Source organism: Triticum urartu, chromosome 2 (assembly GCF_003073215.2).
Source record: "Triticum urartu cultivar G1812 chromosome 2, Tu2.1, whole genome shotgun sequence".
NCBI classification, from domain to species: Eukaryota; Viridiplantae; Streptophyta; class Magnoliopsida; order Poales; family Poaceae; genus Triticum; species Triticum urartu.
Genome location: NC_053023.1, coordinates 605,632,451 through 605,648,899, shown reverse-complemented (window position 1 = coordinate 605,648,899; position 16,449 = coordinate 605,632,451). Strand labels below are relative to the sequence as shown.

The 16,449-nt window shown below is 44.5% G+C and overlaps 1 protein-coding gene and 1 long non-coding RNA gene across 2 annotated transcripts; one reads left to right on the top strand and one right to left on the bottom strand.

Annotated features, from left to right (window-relative positions):
- Window positions 1–1,631: 1,631 nt before the first annotated feature.
- Window positions 1,632–2,516, bottom strand: LOC125533766. Its single transcript, XR_007294352.1, has 3 exons — window positions 2,456–2,516; window positions 2,191–2,334; window positions 1,632–1,769 (listed from the first exon to the last, which is right to left on the bottom strand). It is a non-coding gene; the product is annotated as an uncharacterized LOC125533766 (long non-coding RNA).
- An 8,827-nt stretch (window positions 2,517–11,343) lies between these two features.
- On the top strand, window positions 11,344–13,866 carry LOC125533765 (putative wall-associated receptor kinase-like 16). Its single transcript, XM_048697122.1, has 3 exons — window positions 11,344–12,235; window positions 12,353–12,496; window positions 12,668–13,866. Exons 1-3 carry the CDS (start codon window positions 11,347–11,349, stop codon window positions 13,864–13,866), a joined length of 2,232 nt encoding a protein of 743 aa, XP_048553079.1. The 5' UTR covers window positions 11,344–11,346.
- Window positions 13,867–16,449: the final 2,583 nt, after the last annotated feature.

The window sequence follows — 16,449 nt, the reverse complement described above, 5'->3', positions numbered from 1 at the left end:
CTGATGATGTTCAAAACATCTGCATTTTGGTTGTGATGAATTGTTGGGCTGTGATGAAAACTTGTGTTGCTTCTGGTTAGCTGTTGATGTTCTAAACATCTTTATTCTGGTTGTCATGAGTACTTTCATGTAAGGTACCTAGTGGACTTGTTGGGCTGTGATGAAAACTTGGTGTTGCTTATGGTTAGCTGTTCATGTTCAAAACATCTTTATTTTGGTTGAGTACTTTCTGGTTAGTTGTGGCTCCTAATTTTCTTATTGTTTGCTAATAAGTGTGATGAATGTGGCTACTACTGTGATCCAAGATAACCTAATTTGATCATCTAGGGTGCCTCGGCGTCGACGGCATCCCAAATAACCTAATTTGATCATCTAGGGTGCCTCGGCGTCGACGACATCCTAGATTACCTAATTTGATCATCTAGGGTGCCTCGGCGTCGACGACATCCCAGATAACCTAATTTGATCATCTAGGGTGCCTCGGCGTCGACGGCATCCCAGATAACCTAATTTGATCATCTAGGGCGCCTCGGCGTCGACGGCATCCAAGATAACCTAATTTGATCATTTAGGGTGCCTCGGCGTCGATGGCATCCAAGATAACCTAATTTGATCATCTAGGGTGCCTCGGCGTCGACGGCATCCCAGATAACCTAATTTGATCATCTAGGGTGCCTCGGCATCGACGACGTCCTAGATTACCTAATTTGATCATCTAGGGTGCCTCGGCGTCGACGGCATCCCAGATAACCTAATTTGATCATCTAGGGTGCCTTGGCGTCGACGACATCCTAGATTACCTAATTTGATCATCTAGGGTGCCTCGGCGTCGACGGCATCCCAGATTACCTAATTTGATCATCTAGGGTGCCTCGGCGTCGACGGCATCCCAGATTACCTAATTTGATCATCTAGGGTGCCTCGGCGTCGACGGCATCCCAGATAACCATAGTTAACATCATACTTAACAACTCTAGTCACTAACATAGTTAACATCATACTTAACAACTCTGGTTAACATCATGACACCATAGTTAACATCATACTTAACAACATAGTTAACATCATGACACCATAGTTCAAAGCTTACAAGACATAGTTCAAGACTACACCCTACTTCAAATACTACAAACTGTCACTAGGTCACACATTACAAGCCATAGTTCAATGCTTGAAACTTAAGATAATGACCCACATGGTCAGATTACAAATCACTCTTCATCACAAATATCCTTGATGTCCTTCAGCTTTCTCTTGTTCTTGTCACTAGCCTTGACAAGATCAGCAATGTGAAACTCCAAATTCCTCCTCTCAGTGCTCAACTTTTCCTTCTCCTTCAAATGATCAAACTTCAGATTCCTAATCACATTACCTTGGGCAACCTGAATGCTCTTCAACTGGTCAACCTTTTGCTTCAGTTATTTGTTCTCAGCATCCATTGCACCCAGCTGTTCCTTCAAAGCTGAAATATTGTTGTCCAAAGGAGGATTGATCTCCTCATGTTCACCTTGTTGGACTTCATTTTCCTTGGGAATATTGTCCTGGGTATCAAGTAGGTTGTTCACATCCTCAACAAGCTTCTCATAAGTCTCCTGTAGCTTGTTCTTCTGTGATGTGAGATTGTGGACAGGTGATGCATGTTCCAGACATGCCATCCTATTAGCACGCTGGCAATCCTCATACAAAAGCCATAGTTTGTGAAGAGCATTATGCAGATGCTCTGGCCACTCCTCATCTACCCACTGAACAACACCACAACTGCTTGCTTCCTGAAAAACAACAAGTACAAATGCATTTACTTCCTTTTTTACTTCACTCCTATTCAGTCCAATTCAAAACAACTATAGTATCTATGAACAATGCACTATGATACTTTTTAACAGCACAATTTACTTCACTCAGTCACTATGGATACCTTAATTTTATATCTATGTACTTAATTTTTAACAACACAATTTAATTCATTTACTTCATTTATATCACTGTGGTGTTGTTCATTTATATGTATGAACAATTCATTTACTTCACTCAGTCAATATGGTATGGTACATGACAGTACCTTTAACTAAACTACTAGGTGAACAGTGAACATGAACAATGAACAGTGAACATGAACAATGAACAGTGCATATGAACAATTTATAGTTTCTTCACCAAATAAGCAAACTACAGATTTTTGTTAGCACTCACATCAAGTCCACAGGCAATGAACCTCCTCCCAGTGCTAATCCCTTCGAAGCAAACATGCCTCTTCGCCGGCTGGCCATGCTCACACATCACCATCACCTCATCGTCAACACCAGAGTAGTTCGGGTCCTCGATTGTAGCCGGGATCTACATCAACAAAAGAAACGCACAAAATCCATCTCACGAGTTCAAATCGAGCAGGAAAAACAAAATCCCCAAATCGAAACCCTAGCTCAAAGAACCCTAGCTACGAGTACACATCACTGACCTTGATAGGGGAGCCGCCTGAAGAGTACTGGTAGCCCGATTCCTCGTTGTCGTCGCTCCACGAAACCATGGCGGACGGCGGCGAGCTGGCTTCTCACCGACGGCGACCAAAGCCAGAGAGAGGGGGAGACAGGGGAGAGGGGCGAGAAAGAGAGGGTGCGGGGGATCTGTCTGGCGAGCACCGACAGGACCGACCGGCGCGGCGTCTTGACCTTTTTGTTCCTAACGGCGCCGTTTGCCTGTCCGTCATGTCACGTCAGCGTTTTCGGGGCCCACCTGTCGGAAAAGAGATCAAACGAGGCTAAACGGCTGTTCAGTGCTTTTTGCAACGGGTTAAGAGATTTTACGGTGTTTTTTGCAACAGATTAACGAGTTGGTATTTCCTGCAAACCTAGCCACAAATGTGGTGGTTTCTTGCAATTGACTCTGTCTCGAAAAGAATTGCAAAGCTCCTCAATCTTCTACTACTATAACAAAACGATTCCACCACTTACTTATAAGCAATGAAGGAAACACGATGATAGGAGGAACCGATGATAGCGTAGTGAGAGTGTGATACCCTTAGCTTGGACGCAAAATCTAACTGACAGTCCTGTTCATCTTACTACTACCTTTATCTACGTTGTTGACACCTATGGCATGTTTCGGTCCTCTTCAGCGCCGTGGTCTAGTATACCGAAACACTACAGTCTACAGGGACGTATTTGTTGTTTTCTGTCCACACCATTGTCGACAGTTTTGTTACCATCCTGATAAATTTCTAAGTTAGTAACGTGGCCATGAACAAGCCAACTGTATAACCCCACCTTATCTCTGGGATGAGCTACTTTATCCATCCGTTTTGGCTCTGTTATCCTGTACGTTTGAGTTGTTTTTCAAATATCCGTAGAAATAGAGTTGTTTTTGAAGAAAAAGTTTTCCTGATGAGATAGCTGTTTTTCTTTTTTTAGGGATGAGGTAGCTGTCTTGACCTGTGACCATCGTGTGACTAGACTAATTGCTAAATTGCAAATTGATGGAGCCAGCTTTGTGCACCAAGCTTATCTCACAAGGTTAGATTCATTGTCGTGAAACCTAAGTCTGAAAATCGGCATGTTTGTGTAGCGGAAGACGACGTTCCCATCGACTACAAAGACACCTTTGATAATTTCATCAATGTAGAAAATGTACCGGCTCAGGCTCTTAGCAGTGCGTTTGTATTGGGTCTCTAAAGTACTCCTAATCGCAAAGGTCATCAATTTTCTACTACACCAAAAACGATTCGACCACCTTTCTTTCTTTCTTATAAGCAATGCAGGAAACCCGGCGACGATAGGAGGAACCGTTGATAGCGTAATGAGAGCGTGATACCCTTTGCTTATTATTGCTTCTCCTCGTTATTTGCGTGCCTTATCACCCCCTTCTCTGTGATTCCCTCCCAACATTTCTTTTTCTGGCCCGCCAGCCATTGAGGAGTTAGAGGAATTCGGTGCCGTGACTTTGGCACTCGGGTAGCACATTATGCTCGTGAAACGTGATTGCCGGGTCGTGGAGACGCATCTAAAATGCTTTTGCCGCCACACTCAACGCAGGCATATCCCCGGTTTATCCTCTCCCCTCGTCCGTGCGGTGCGGGTGCGGCCCGTACGTAGCGGCCGGAACGCATGCAGCAGCTTTGTTTCTTCTGGCCAGCTTGGTGTGCAAGCGACCCGTCGAATCGAATCGAATCGGCGCAGAAAGTTGGCAGGAGGAGGACATGCCGATTCTGATTCCCCTCCGGCTCTGGGTCTTGCCTTTGACTGTGCAATGCTCGGTTTCTGCACAGTACACTCCATGCATGTGTGAGGCATGAAGGGAATCTCTGGGAACTGGCCACTTGGTTGGAGTGTGTGTGTGCGCGCGCGTTACTTTGCATAAAATTTGTGTATCACTGTGTCTATAATAAGAGGCTACGCAGCAGACCATGGGGTTCGCTGTAGAAAAAAACAGGTATTTTTTTTCTTTTTGAGGATCAGAAAACACCTAGCACAGTTGAGTAAAAGATCTTTCGAGAAGAGCTCCTGCCGCTGCCGCAGAGAACCGGGCCCACGTAGCAAGGAAACAGGGAACGGGAAGGGACGCATCACGTGGTGGCCTTGTCTGTCTGTGACAACGCCGTTTCCACGAGGCGCTCTGCCGCTAGCCCGTGGTCCGAGTCTGGGTCCAGGACAAGGGCCGCGTACGGTGCCGTGCCACAGAGGGGAGGGAATCCGCCATCGCCGGCAAAATGCACACAAATGACCTTGAGACAAAACTAATTTACAAAATAAACTGTGGATGAAACTTATTCACCTAGCTGACCCTTTTATGTAGCGCACGTCGGCGCTACACTAAACTGTGTAGCGCCTAACTCACAGGCGCTACACTTTTGTTCAGCATGGCACCCCGGTATCTGGCCGGGATCCATCTTCAATTATGCAACGCCTAATAGATAGGCGTTATGCTGTAATGTGTGACGCCTAATGCAAAGGCGCTACATATGGACAAAAATAAGGCCTCCTTTGGTTTATAGGATAGAAATTTTATAGCATCTCAATTTCTATAAAAAAAGAAATGTCATTTAATATATAGGATAAATTTTTTTTCATTGAGTCTAGGCTAATGTCTTTTTTCCTCCAATATATGAAGGATAGAATCCTATCTTATATAGGAATAGAAATTCATTCCTACAAAACAAAAGGCTTTAAAGGAATTTTTTCTTTGTAAATTCTATCCTGTAAAATTTCTATAAAATTCAGGCAGAGACGTCTCGGCCGTACCTACCTCTCCGATGGAGCGATAGATAGATTGATGTGATTCGTGTGCGTCAGCATGAAAACCTGGAAGCATTAATTTTTTTTGCATGAATGCGTGCATGCAACCACCCGACACCAGTAAAGAATTGCAGCTCGTCAGTCACCTTTTCCATTATCCACCATTAGTTTAAGAAGGCCGGAGAGAGTAGACAGTGCTACTGTTGCATGGATCCACAAGCGTGCGTTGCATGTACCATACGCCCACAAGTCAACTCCAACGCCAATTCGCAAATCTCCCGTAACAGTTTGGACCGTATGGTCCGGACTACAGAATTCATCTAACTCTGACTTGTATCGGTTTGCGGGTAGACCTAACGCGATTTTCCTTACAAAACAGAGATAAAAGTGAAAGAGGTTTGTCAGAGTCCAGACCGATTTCAAGCCCGCTTCTGACCGTTCTCACACATCAAAAATTCCTCCTCCTTACCGTGCGTTCTCGGTCAACACTGCTTCAGAGTATCAACGCCCACATTCATGCTGGCCAGAGCGGACGCGACCGCTCACTGGCGCCGGCATTGAAGCGGCACGTCGGTCGAGAGAGCGCCGCTCGCGCCGCTTTCCGGTGCTGGTGACTGCCGCGTGTTCAAACGACACGATGATCACACGTCCATCCGTCTGCCGCCCGCATTGATAGCACCCGGTTGTCGAGGCGTCTTCTTCGACGCCACCCGTCCGTCCCTCCGCCGCCCACTGGTGCTATATAAACCGATGCGCCAACCATAGCAACAGTCATCCCTCACCGCACCACTCCCCGCCATGCATCCCGCCGCCGCCAAAGCTCTATGGTACGGGCTGACATTGGAGCAGAAGAGGGCCATGGTTGCCATTGTTGCCGACTGGCAGGCCAGCAAGACGTGCAAATGGAGGACTCCTCCTCCGACGAGCCAGCGCCACCATCCTCTTCCTCCGTGGCACCCTCGTCCTAACGCTCCGCCCGCTGGCGGTATCGGCCGCGGGTTATCATCCGATAACATGTTGATTTTTGGCGTGGAAATATTGGTTACGAAATTCTTGATCCAACGCTAATTGTGCAATTAAATTTTTTGTGTGTGTTCTGCTGATGCACAAGGAATATTATCGGGACATGTTTGTTTTGTTATCCATCTTTGTATCAGGAGAAAACTCAAGGAAAATATGTGCAATAAATGTGAGGCACTGATGCAAACACTGATGTGCGGCATCGGAAGAAAACCATTAACCCAATCCCACTATGTACGTACTGAAAGAGTCGCACAATTAGAGGGTGCTTGGGTCCAAGGGACTATTTTTAGTTTGACTAAAAATAGTCTCTTTTAGAGGCTAAAATTCCAAGCACCCTTGACTAAAGAGAGACTAGGACTAATCTTGAGGCTAAATTTTTTTAGTCATATGAAACCTATTAAAATATATATTAGCCCTCTTTTTCCTCATTTAATTCCTCTCCTTTAACACATGCGAGTTCTGGATTGGAGGGTTTGAAGGATAATAAATGCTCAATAACTTGATTTTAGTCTTTTTAGTATTTGAATCCAAACATGGGTGATGCTAACAAGTTTTAGTCCCACTACTTTTAGTCATGGGACTAAAACGTATCCAAGCATCCTCTAAGCACTTCGTCGTTTGCTACAAATTAAGTTCTAGTACTCGTACCTAGGCCCGGCACCCAACGCAACCTCCAAGCATGAACATTCAGAATTGTTTATGTGTAGCCTTGCCAGCTAGTTGTGTACGTATGGCCTCGCGTAGCTAGGCTTGGCTGGGAGGCTTTCATAGTGCAATGCCTAGCGTTTGGGCGCTGCACCGTGAAGTGCAGCGCCTTGGTGCTAGGCGCTGCACTATAAAAACTTTCTGTCCATTGTATTTATTAAGTTTATGTATAGTGTTTTTGGGTTAGGCGTTGCACATTGCAGTATGACGCCTATTTGTTAGGCGTTGCACAATCAAATATGGATCCTGAGATGCCATGCTGGATAGAAGTGTAGTGCTTGTGAATTAGGCGCTACACAGTTTATTGTAGGGTCGACGTGTCGGGCGCTACATAAAAGGGTCAGCTGGGTGAATAAGTTTCATCTACAGTTTATTTTGTGAATTAGTTTTGTCTCAAGGTCATTTGTGTGCATTTTGCCGCCATCGCCGATCCCTCTACGATCCTATCCTGTTGCTCTCCTTCCGATCACAGGTCCCAGCAGCACAGCCGGACGGGTCGTCTGTCACGACTAGCTCTAGCTTTTGATGCATGCGTGGCTCCGCCGTCCCACATGGCGGGGGCCATGGGCTTGCGCTCCAGTGGCATAGGAGCCGAGCGTACGTACGTATCTGTGGTGACCGTCGCCGCCGGAGAGCAGGAATGGCTTCACACCAAAACAGCCAGCTGGAGCCATGCATGCATGTTGCTCACCTACAGTTATAACGTACTAGTAGTACTCTTCTTTTGTTTGGGTGAAGAATGGATGTGGATCATGCAACCTACCTCGCCCCTCGACCACCCAATGGATCATGCATTCCGCTGTACCTACGTATACAGGAACAGCACAACAACAAATGCCGTCACGTTTAAAGAAGATCAATGATAGTAGGAGGATAAAATGAAATACGTACTCCCTTCATGTCAAAGTTAATATAAAGTTAGGTCATCTATTTTGGAACGAAGAAAGTAGCAGATAACTGGTTTGTGGTAACAACATATCAGATGCTTGTGGTACGGATATCATATACAGGAGTATCATATCATAGGCTGACACCTGATGTTTCCCTAATATCTGGTTGATGGTAACAACAAGGGGTGATTTTTAAACTGAAAGGCCTAATCCATCTGTTGCCGAAAGCCACATATGCTACCAGGGGGAGGAAAAGAAGTTGCTGCAGATGACAAGAACATAAAAGCTCTGTAAACCACTACACCTAATAAAGCTGGATTTTCCATCAGATTAAGCCAATTAAATACAGGTTTGGTGGATGCGTACTCAGACCGATGGCGACCTTTTACTTTTAGCCTCAGCTAGCTAGATTTTGTGGGTTTCTTTAGCAAGCTAGGAGCTAAAGTTTAGCCTCTACTGCATGTTTTCTTCTGTTTTTTTTTGAAAGCTCTTCCGTTGCGAGTGAGAGGTGGCTCTGCTTGGGCCGTCCAGTTTGGGCCATAAGCCCAGCTCGTTTCCACCTTCATCTTTTCCGGTTGGCCCAATTCTCTCCATCTTCATCTTCATCGTTTTCGCACAATTGTTGTTTTGGTTCGGCGCGCCTCATGACTAGAGATGTATCCCACTTCATGTGGACTTTACTGAATAAACTTGGTTTTACCCCTAAAAAAATCAGATTCTTAAAAAAATCAGATTCTCAAAAAAAAAGAAAAAAAAAAGAAGAGAAAAAGATTGTTGTTTTATCATATGCGTATTTTTTTTGAAACGGAGGCAAAAGCTTTGCCTCATCTCATTAAAAAGAAGGGGAATAACAAAGTCTGCAGAGGGCCATTACACCTCACACAAATGGAAAGAAAATACAATCCTACTCTCGCGGCATCAAAGAACCCAAATGCTTCGCCCCTGCGATAATCCAGAGCCTCGCCTCCGCTTTAATAGCCTCGACCAACACCCTTGGCAACCTACATACATGCTCGAACACCCTCGCGTTTCTCTCTTTCCACACTTCCCAAGTAACAAGCATGATGAGTGATGAAATCGCCTTCCTCCTATGTCCATGCCTAAGGACCATTGCCGACCACCACTCTTTGACAGTGGGGATCCCGTCCCAGGCCGCCACATCCAGCTCAGGGACATCCACCCAAACTCTGATTGCATTCCAAATGTGGGCAGAGAACCTGCATTGGAAGAGAAGATGAGCTGCGGTCTCTGGCTCCCTCTTGCAAAGTTGACACAAATTGCAGTTGGGCCACCCTCTTCTTTGTAGTCTGTCGGCCGTCCAAATTCTATCCTTGATAACTAGCCACACAAAGAACTTGCACTTGGGCGGAGCCCAGTTCTTCCACACTATCGTGGTCATGTTGGAGGCGATCGCACCCTCGAATTGGGCCTATAGGCCGAGGCCGAGGAATAGATACCGTCGGCGATGAGGTTCCACTTGATATCATCGGGTAGGTCGTCCTGTAGGTGTACCGTAGTGAGCTTCCCCCAAAGGGCGCATAACTGCTCAATGTGTTCCACCGAGAGACCTCCGAACATGTTGATCCACTGGATCCAATGATTTTCAAGCAAGGCTTCTCGCACAGACTTGTGCTTGTTGGCAGAGATCGCGAAAATGGCCGGTGCAATGTCCTTGGGCTTCGTTCCATCTAGCCAGGGGGAAAGACAGAAGCGTGCCATCCTACCGTCGCCGACAGAGATTGTCGTGGCAGCATAGAATAGATCTCTGTTAGTGGTGTCACATGGGTTTCCGATGCCCAACCATGCCCTGTGCGGCTCCTTCCACTCATACCAGAGCCATCGCAGCCTCAGAGCCCGGGCACACATACGGATATCAAGGATACCCAGCCCACCAAGCCTCTTTGGTCTACACATGAGTTTCCAGCTGACTTTGCACCGGCCGCCGGAGACCTTATCCGAACCAGACCAGAGGAAAGCTCTCTCAATGCCCACAAAGTCGGAGATAGTACCCTCCGGAAGTTTGAGCGTCGTGGCATGGAAGGTGGCCAGGGAGGAAAGCACGGACTTGACGAGCTCAGCCCTTCCCACAGTCGTGATGAGCCGTCCCTGCCAAGGCACTAGCTTCCCAACAGCCTTGTCCACGAGGTGTTGAAGATCGACCTTCCGCAAACGATGGACCGAATGCGTATTAGCTCCAGTGAAATAATCAGGAGGTGGCAAATTCATCTCTAGAGCATGTAGTGTCAGATGAGTTCATGTTACTGACGAGATGCGTGATGACAGGGTGATATAGCTGTCTATTTGCTTCTCTGATAAAGTGCTTGGGGTCGTTTTCCTCGATGTATTTCGGCTGTAATCAACTCCCTTTGGAGCGTGTACATTGAATATTCAGAACCAGGCGTCCAACAGCTAACCTATCGAATACAGCCAGCCATATACGAGGATTTAGCGCGACGTGAGCATCTGCTGCAATGCAGCACCCAGTATATTAAGTCGAATTACAGCGTGTGAGTGTCACATAATTAATTTCCGTTGGGGAAATCTGTTAAATAAGAAGATTCAGAGATGTTCTTTCTTGGGGAATACTGTAGAAGACGATCGATACAGACTTGATCGCTTGTCTGCTCCGTTTATTTTTATGTACGAGGGAAAGCCCAAGCCTGCCATTTGGCCATGTCGCTGTGCTTTGACTAGTTCTCGACGGACCATTGACGTCGTCAAGAGGTGTCAGTGTATGCACAGAAAACTCGAGGTGTTGGCTGTTCTTCAGAAACACAACTACAGAACCAAGCTCGAAAGTTGTACGGTGCTCTCGCCTATCGGTGTCTTTGGCAGGGAAGATCCTGAAGCACAAGTAAATCCCTCGAGATATCTCTTCTATCCGACGAATATTGAACCCCTGCTTATTTCACGTGAGTTTTATCAACGTATTTTTTTTCTAGAAATTGTCTTTTACAAGCTTTCAGTTCGTTTTTCAATTTACAAGAAGTCTGAATGCCACGAACACTAGACGAATGCTGCTTATTTGTTCCCAAATACTCTGAATTACCGAGGCCAGCTAACGGCAAACACTAAATAGCGAACCAAAATTAACCTCTGCATCCTTGTGGCACGGCATGCGAGTAGATTGCTTAAAGCAGAGTTAATCAGTCGATAAGTAGTTAAGCAGACAAACAAACAGGCACTCGCTTCCAGGCTCCTGTTTTTTCGAAACGAGGTTCCCAGGCTCCATTCGTTAAGAAAGAAACTACAACGTTCACCAGGAGTTCCATGATTGAGTCTCTTCCTGCTTTGACAGCAGATCCTAGTTTGTTAAGACTTCTATAGTATTTTCGTTCTGTTATCTCAGAATGCTAGGTCGAGTTATGCTTGTATATTTAGAGTAACCCCCAAACTGAACCAACAACATGGCATCCATATTTCATGCGACCGATTATTTTTCTGAAACAAAAGGTTTCGATTTAGTGACAGTGTCATGTTTCCTTATTCTCCAGCCGAAGAATATGCAAGTGTTCTTGCAGCTTGGACTCGGTCTCGTATTGCTTGCATCACAGTATGCACCTGGAACTGCGGTTCCTAGTTCAGGATGCCGAAGACAGTGCGGTACTGTTGAAATACCGTACCCATTCGGCATCGACCCGGGCTGCTCGCTCGCAGAAGGCTTCGACCTCAGTTGCAAGGTCCAAGATGGCGTCCAGAAGCCATTCAAGGGTGCCTTTGAGGTGCTCGACATTTCTTTGACCGAAGGCACGACCCGGGTGCTTAATTACATCCTGGGGTACTGCTACAACACCTCCACAGGGAGCATGGAGTATTTTGGCCGATATGCGGGGTTCAATGAAGGAGATCCTTCTTCTCCCTACCGGTTCTCCGACGTCCAGAACAAGTTCACGGTCATCGGGTGCAACGCCCTCATCTTGATATACGACTTTGATGCCACGGGCTACCAGGGCTTGGGCGTCGCAACATGCCGCAATTTGTCTGACTTGGTGGACGGATCCTGCTCCGGCATGGGCTGCTCCCAGACTGCAATACCGAAGAGGATGTACTACTATGACATAGCCTTCTCAGAAATAGTCAACACAAGTGAAATTTGGGAGTTCAACCGTTGTAGCTATGTGGTACTGATGGAGGCCGCGGCATTCAAGTTCAGCACTGCCTACGTAAGCACAAATAAGTTCAATGAAACATATGATGGACGGGTGCCAATGATTCTTGACTGGGCTATGAGAGATGTGAAGTCATGTGATGTTGCAGAACAGAATAAGACGGGCACTTATGCATGCCTCAGCAGCAACAGCAAATGCGTGAATTCCACCAATGATCAAGGTTACATGTGTAATTGCACCAATGGTTATGAAGGCAACCCTTATCTTCGAGATGGATGCAAAGGTAACGATTAACTATGTATATATGCACTAACGCCCATAATACTGCACCTTGCATGTAGAGGCCCCTTTATCTAACTTATGAAAACTCTAATATATTGTTTTGCTATTTTTTCTGCAGACGTTAATGAATGCAATCACAACCCATGCCCTTCAGATGGTTTTTGTCGCAATATCGGTGGAGAATACCAGTGTTCTTGTGGACTTGGGAAAAAATATATCCAAAAAAGCAATACATGCAACACTAATATTGTCTTAACAATAGGTAACACACAAACAAATGTGGTCACCTAGCTAGACCATTAACTTTATCGCACTTTTCTGGATGTCATGACAATCACACATCTAACCTTAGCTAATATGCACCATTTATGTTTTATATACCATCCCTCTCCTCAATCTCAAAAATAATTGTCTCATCTATTATTGTTATCAGGAGTTACAATGGGAATATTCGGCCTAATGGTCATCATCATGTTCACAGTTTTTTGCGGGCAGATTATAATGCAAAAGAGAAAATTGAAAAAAGTTAAGCAGGAGTATTTTCATCAGCATGGAGGCTTACTTTTGTTTGACAAGATGAAATCAGAAAAAGGTCTTGCTTTCAATGTATTTTCAGAAGCTGAACTCATACATGCAACTGACAACTTCGACAATAGTAGGATACTTGGAAAAGGAGGCCATGGAACGGTCTATAAAGGGATACTAAAGAACATGCCTGTTGCAATTAAAAGATGTGCGGTAGTTGACGAAAGACAAAAGAAGGAATTTGGCCAAGAGATGCTTATTTTGTCCCAAATCAATCACAAGAACATTGTCAAACTCTTGGGTTGTTGCCTTGAGGTGGAAGTTCCAATTCTAGTATATGAGTTTGTCCTAAACGGTACACTATTCGAGCTTATCCATGGCAGAAACCAAGCATTGCAAATATCCTTTAGCACTCTCTTAAGGATTGCTCATGAAGCAGCCGAAGGACTCAGCTTCCTGCATTCATATGCGTCTCCCCCAATAATTCACGGTGATGTAAAAACTTCCAACATCTTGCTTGATGATAACTATATGGCCAAAGTGTCAGACTTCGGAGCTTCCATACTAGCCCCATCTGATAAAGAGCAGTTTGTCACAATGGTTCAAGGTACTTGTGGTTACCTTGACCCCGAATACATGCAAACATGTCAGTTAACAGACAAAAGTGACGTATACAGCTTTGGAGTTATCCTTTTGGAGATCCTCACGGGTCAGCTGCCACTGAAGCTTGAGGGGTCTGAGAAGCAAAGAAGCTTGTCATTGATTTTCCTATCTGCAATGAAGGAAAATAATCTAGATGCCGTGTTGGCGAGCCACGTGAAAGGTCAAGAGAGCATGGAGTTACTGACAGGACTTGCGGACCTAGCTAAGAAGTGCCTAGATATGTGTGGTGAAAATAGGCCCTCTATGAAAGAGGTTGCCGATGAGCTCAACCGATTGAGGAAACTTTCAGTGCATCCTTGGGCACGACTCGACATCGAGACAAATGCTGAAAACCTTCTCGGAGGAGAATCTACGAGTGGGTATGAAATAGAATTAAGCGGGTATCCAACGGGTGAAAGTGAGGACCTACCCATAAACCCAGGAAGTTCCTATTATGCAAGGTGAGTATATACATGTATAGTAATCTATTAAACCTACTACATGCAGATTGTTCCTTCTGTACTTCGTTACCATGTGTAATATTTATGTTAATTCTAAACCTTCTTACCGTGTGTATTATATTTTGAGGATTGCTTGTACCTCTCCTAATAGGGAGTCTATCTCTTGCAACTTATAAATTGCTATTTGTATTTTTAAAAACAATTCGGTGTGTGATGTGTATTCAACAGAAATATCCATTGGATATTCGGATACATGTGTATCCTAGACATACGAACATCTAATTTATACATACTTTCTACACCTACATATTACAAATGCATCAATATATCTTTAAGACCGATAATATTCTATTTACTTGTATATTTTAATATATGTTACAATAATTTTCATAACCAATCATTGCAAAAGGAACGTGCAAATAACCCATAAAGGTACGAACACAAAAGAAAATCATAGTTTGACAAAAAATAAAGCAACCTAAGATACTAGATGACCAATCTAAACAATAACCATCATCCATCATTGGTTGCTGGCTCTGGGTGGGTACATTATTATCAAACAGTAAAACTTAGCCACCTACACGCCTCCATAGTCATTTGACGTTCTCAATCATCAGAGCACTAACATGTACATCTAGGATTAACTGGGTCGTCCCACAGATCATTTGTGCTAATTATTTACCCGTTTCTGCCTGGCCCACTCGAGGCAGCATTACCAAGGCCGTTGCTCCATGAAGCGAGGAGACCAATTAGTTGATAAGCGCTCCTTTGGAAGCCTTACAACAATCAATGCCACTTGGCGCGCTCTCAGCCGCCCGCCACGTGTCGCGCTCTGGACGCTCTTTCTAGAATTTTTCTTATTTTTCCGCACACGTTTTCGGCTTTTTTCAGGGGGGGGGGGGGGGGGGGGTCGACGTTCCGGTTTTTCACCGCTCTTCCTTAGCTTTTGAATAAAATTTAAAAAGAATGCGTGAAAAAACGCGTTTTCGTTTTTTTCATGAGAAGTCACGGTTTTGCTTCCGCGAGAGGCACGGTTTTGCTTCCGCGAGAGGCACGGTTTTGCTTCCGCGAGAGGCACGGTTTTGCTTCCGCGAGAGGCACGGTTTTGCTTCCGCGAGAGGCACGGTTTTGATTTTGCCAGAGTCACGGCCGTGCCTCTCGAAAACGAAAAAATAACGCCTTTTTTGTTTTTTCCTTCCGCGAGAGGCACGGTTTTGCTTCCACGAGAGTCAAAGACATGCCTCTCGGAAATGAAAAAAAACATGTTTTCTATTTTTTTCTATCCGTGAGAGGCACAGTTGTGCTTTCGCGAGAGTCATGGTCGTGCCTCTCGGAAACGAAAAAACGTGCTTTCTGTTTTTTTTTCCTGCAAGAGGCACGGTTTTGCTTCCGCGAGAGGCACGGTTGTGCTTCCGCGATAGGCACGGCCGTGCCTCTCTGAAACGGCAAAAAATGTGTTTCTATTTTTTTTTCTTCCACGCCAGGCATGGTTTTGCTTCCGCGAGTGGCACGGTTGTGATTTCGCGAGAGGCACGGGCGTGCCTCTTTCGAAAAGGGAAAAAAAATCCATGCTCTCGGTTTGGTTTTTTACGTCTGGTTTTTTCGTGATTTTTTTTCATCAAAACCTATCAACATGGGATCTAGTTTTGAAGATCTCGACGCGAGGAATCCAACGGTGAAAATGGCTCGAGATTTGGACACACGGTTTAAGAGATAAAACGTTTTGAATAAATGGATCTAGGAAAAAAACTCTCAGGTTGCGACAAGTGGCGCACCGCGCCACTTGTCATAACCCGAGAAAGGTGAGAGTGATCTTTGCAATGAGTACTCCTCAATTAGTGATTTCGGCGAGTTAGGACGGATCCTACATGGTGCGTAGGGCGCCCCCTAGCGTCGTGGTGCGCAACCCCCAGCTCACCTGCGCGCCTTTTGGGCCGTCCCATGTGGGGCCGAGGTCCCCATGATTTTTTTTTTCTCTTTTCATTTTTTCTTTTTCTTGTATGTTTTCCTTTTTCTTTCCTCTTTTTTCCTCTTTACTTTTTCACTTTTTTCGTGAATTTTCTTTTTCAAATTTACAAACACTTTTTTGTTCATCGAATTCAAAAAATGTTCATCAATATAAAAAAAGTCAGCAATTCAAAAAATTTCATCGAATTCAACCTTTTGTTCATCAGATTTAAAAAATGTTCACCCAAATTCAAAAAAATGTTCATTGAATTCAACTTTTTTTGTTCATTAGATTGAAAAAATGTTCACCGACCTAAAAAAATATTCATTAAATTCGAATTATTCTCATCATTTTGAAAAAAATGTCCATCAAACTCAAAATTTGTTCATTAGTGTCAAAAAAATTTCATCCATTTTTCAAAAATATGTTCTTGATTACAAATTTTTTTCATCAAGTTAAAAAATTGTTCATAAAATATAAAAAAATTGATACTTATTAAACATGCTCATAAATGTTTTTCATCAAAATAAAAAAATGTTCCTTGAAACTTTAAAAATGTTCTTCCTTTTGAATCACAATTTGTTTTGAGTTAAAAAATTGTTTTTATGACAATTCACAATGTTTTTAATTTTAGAACCA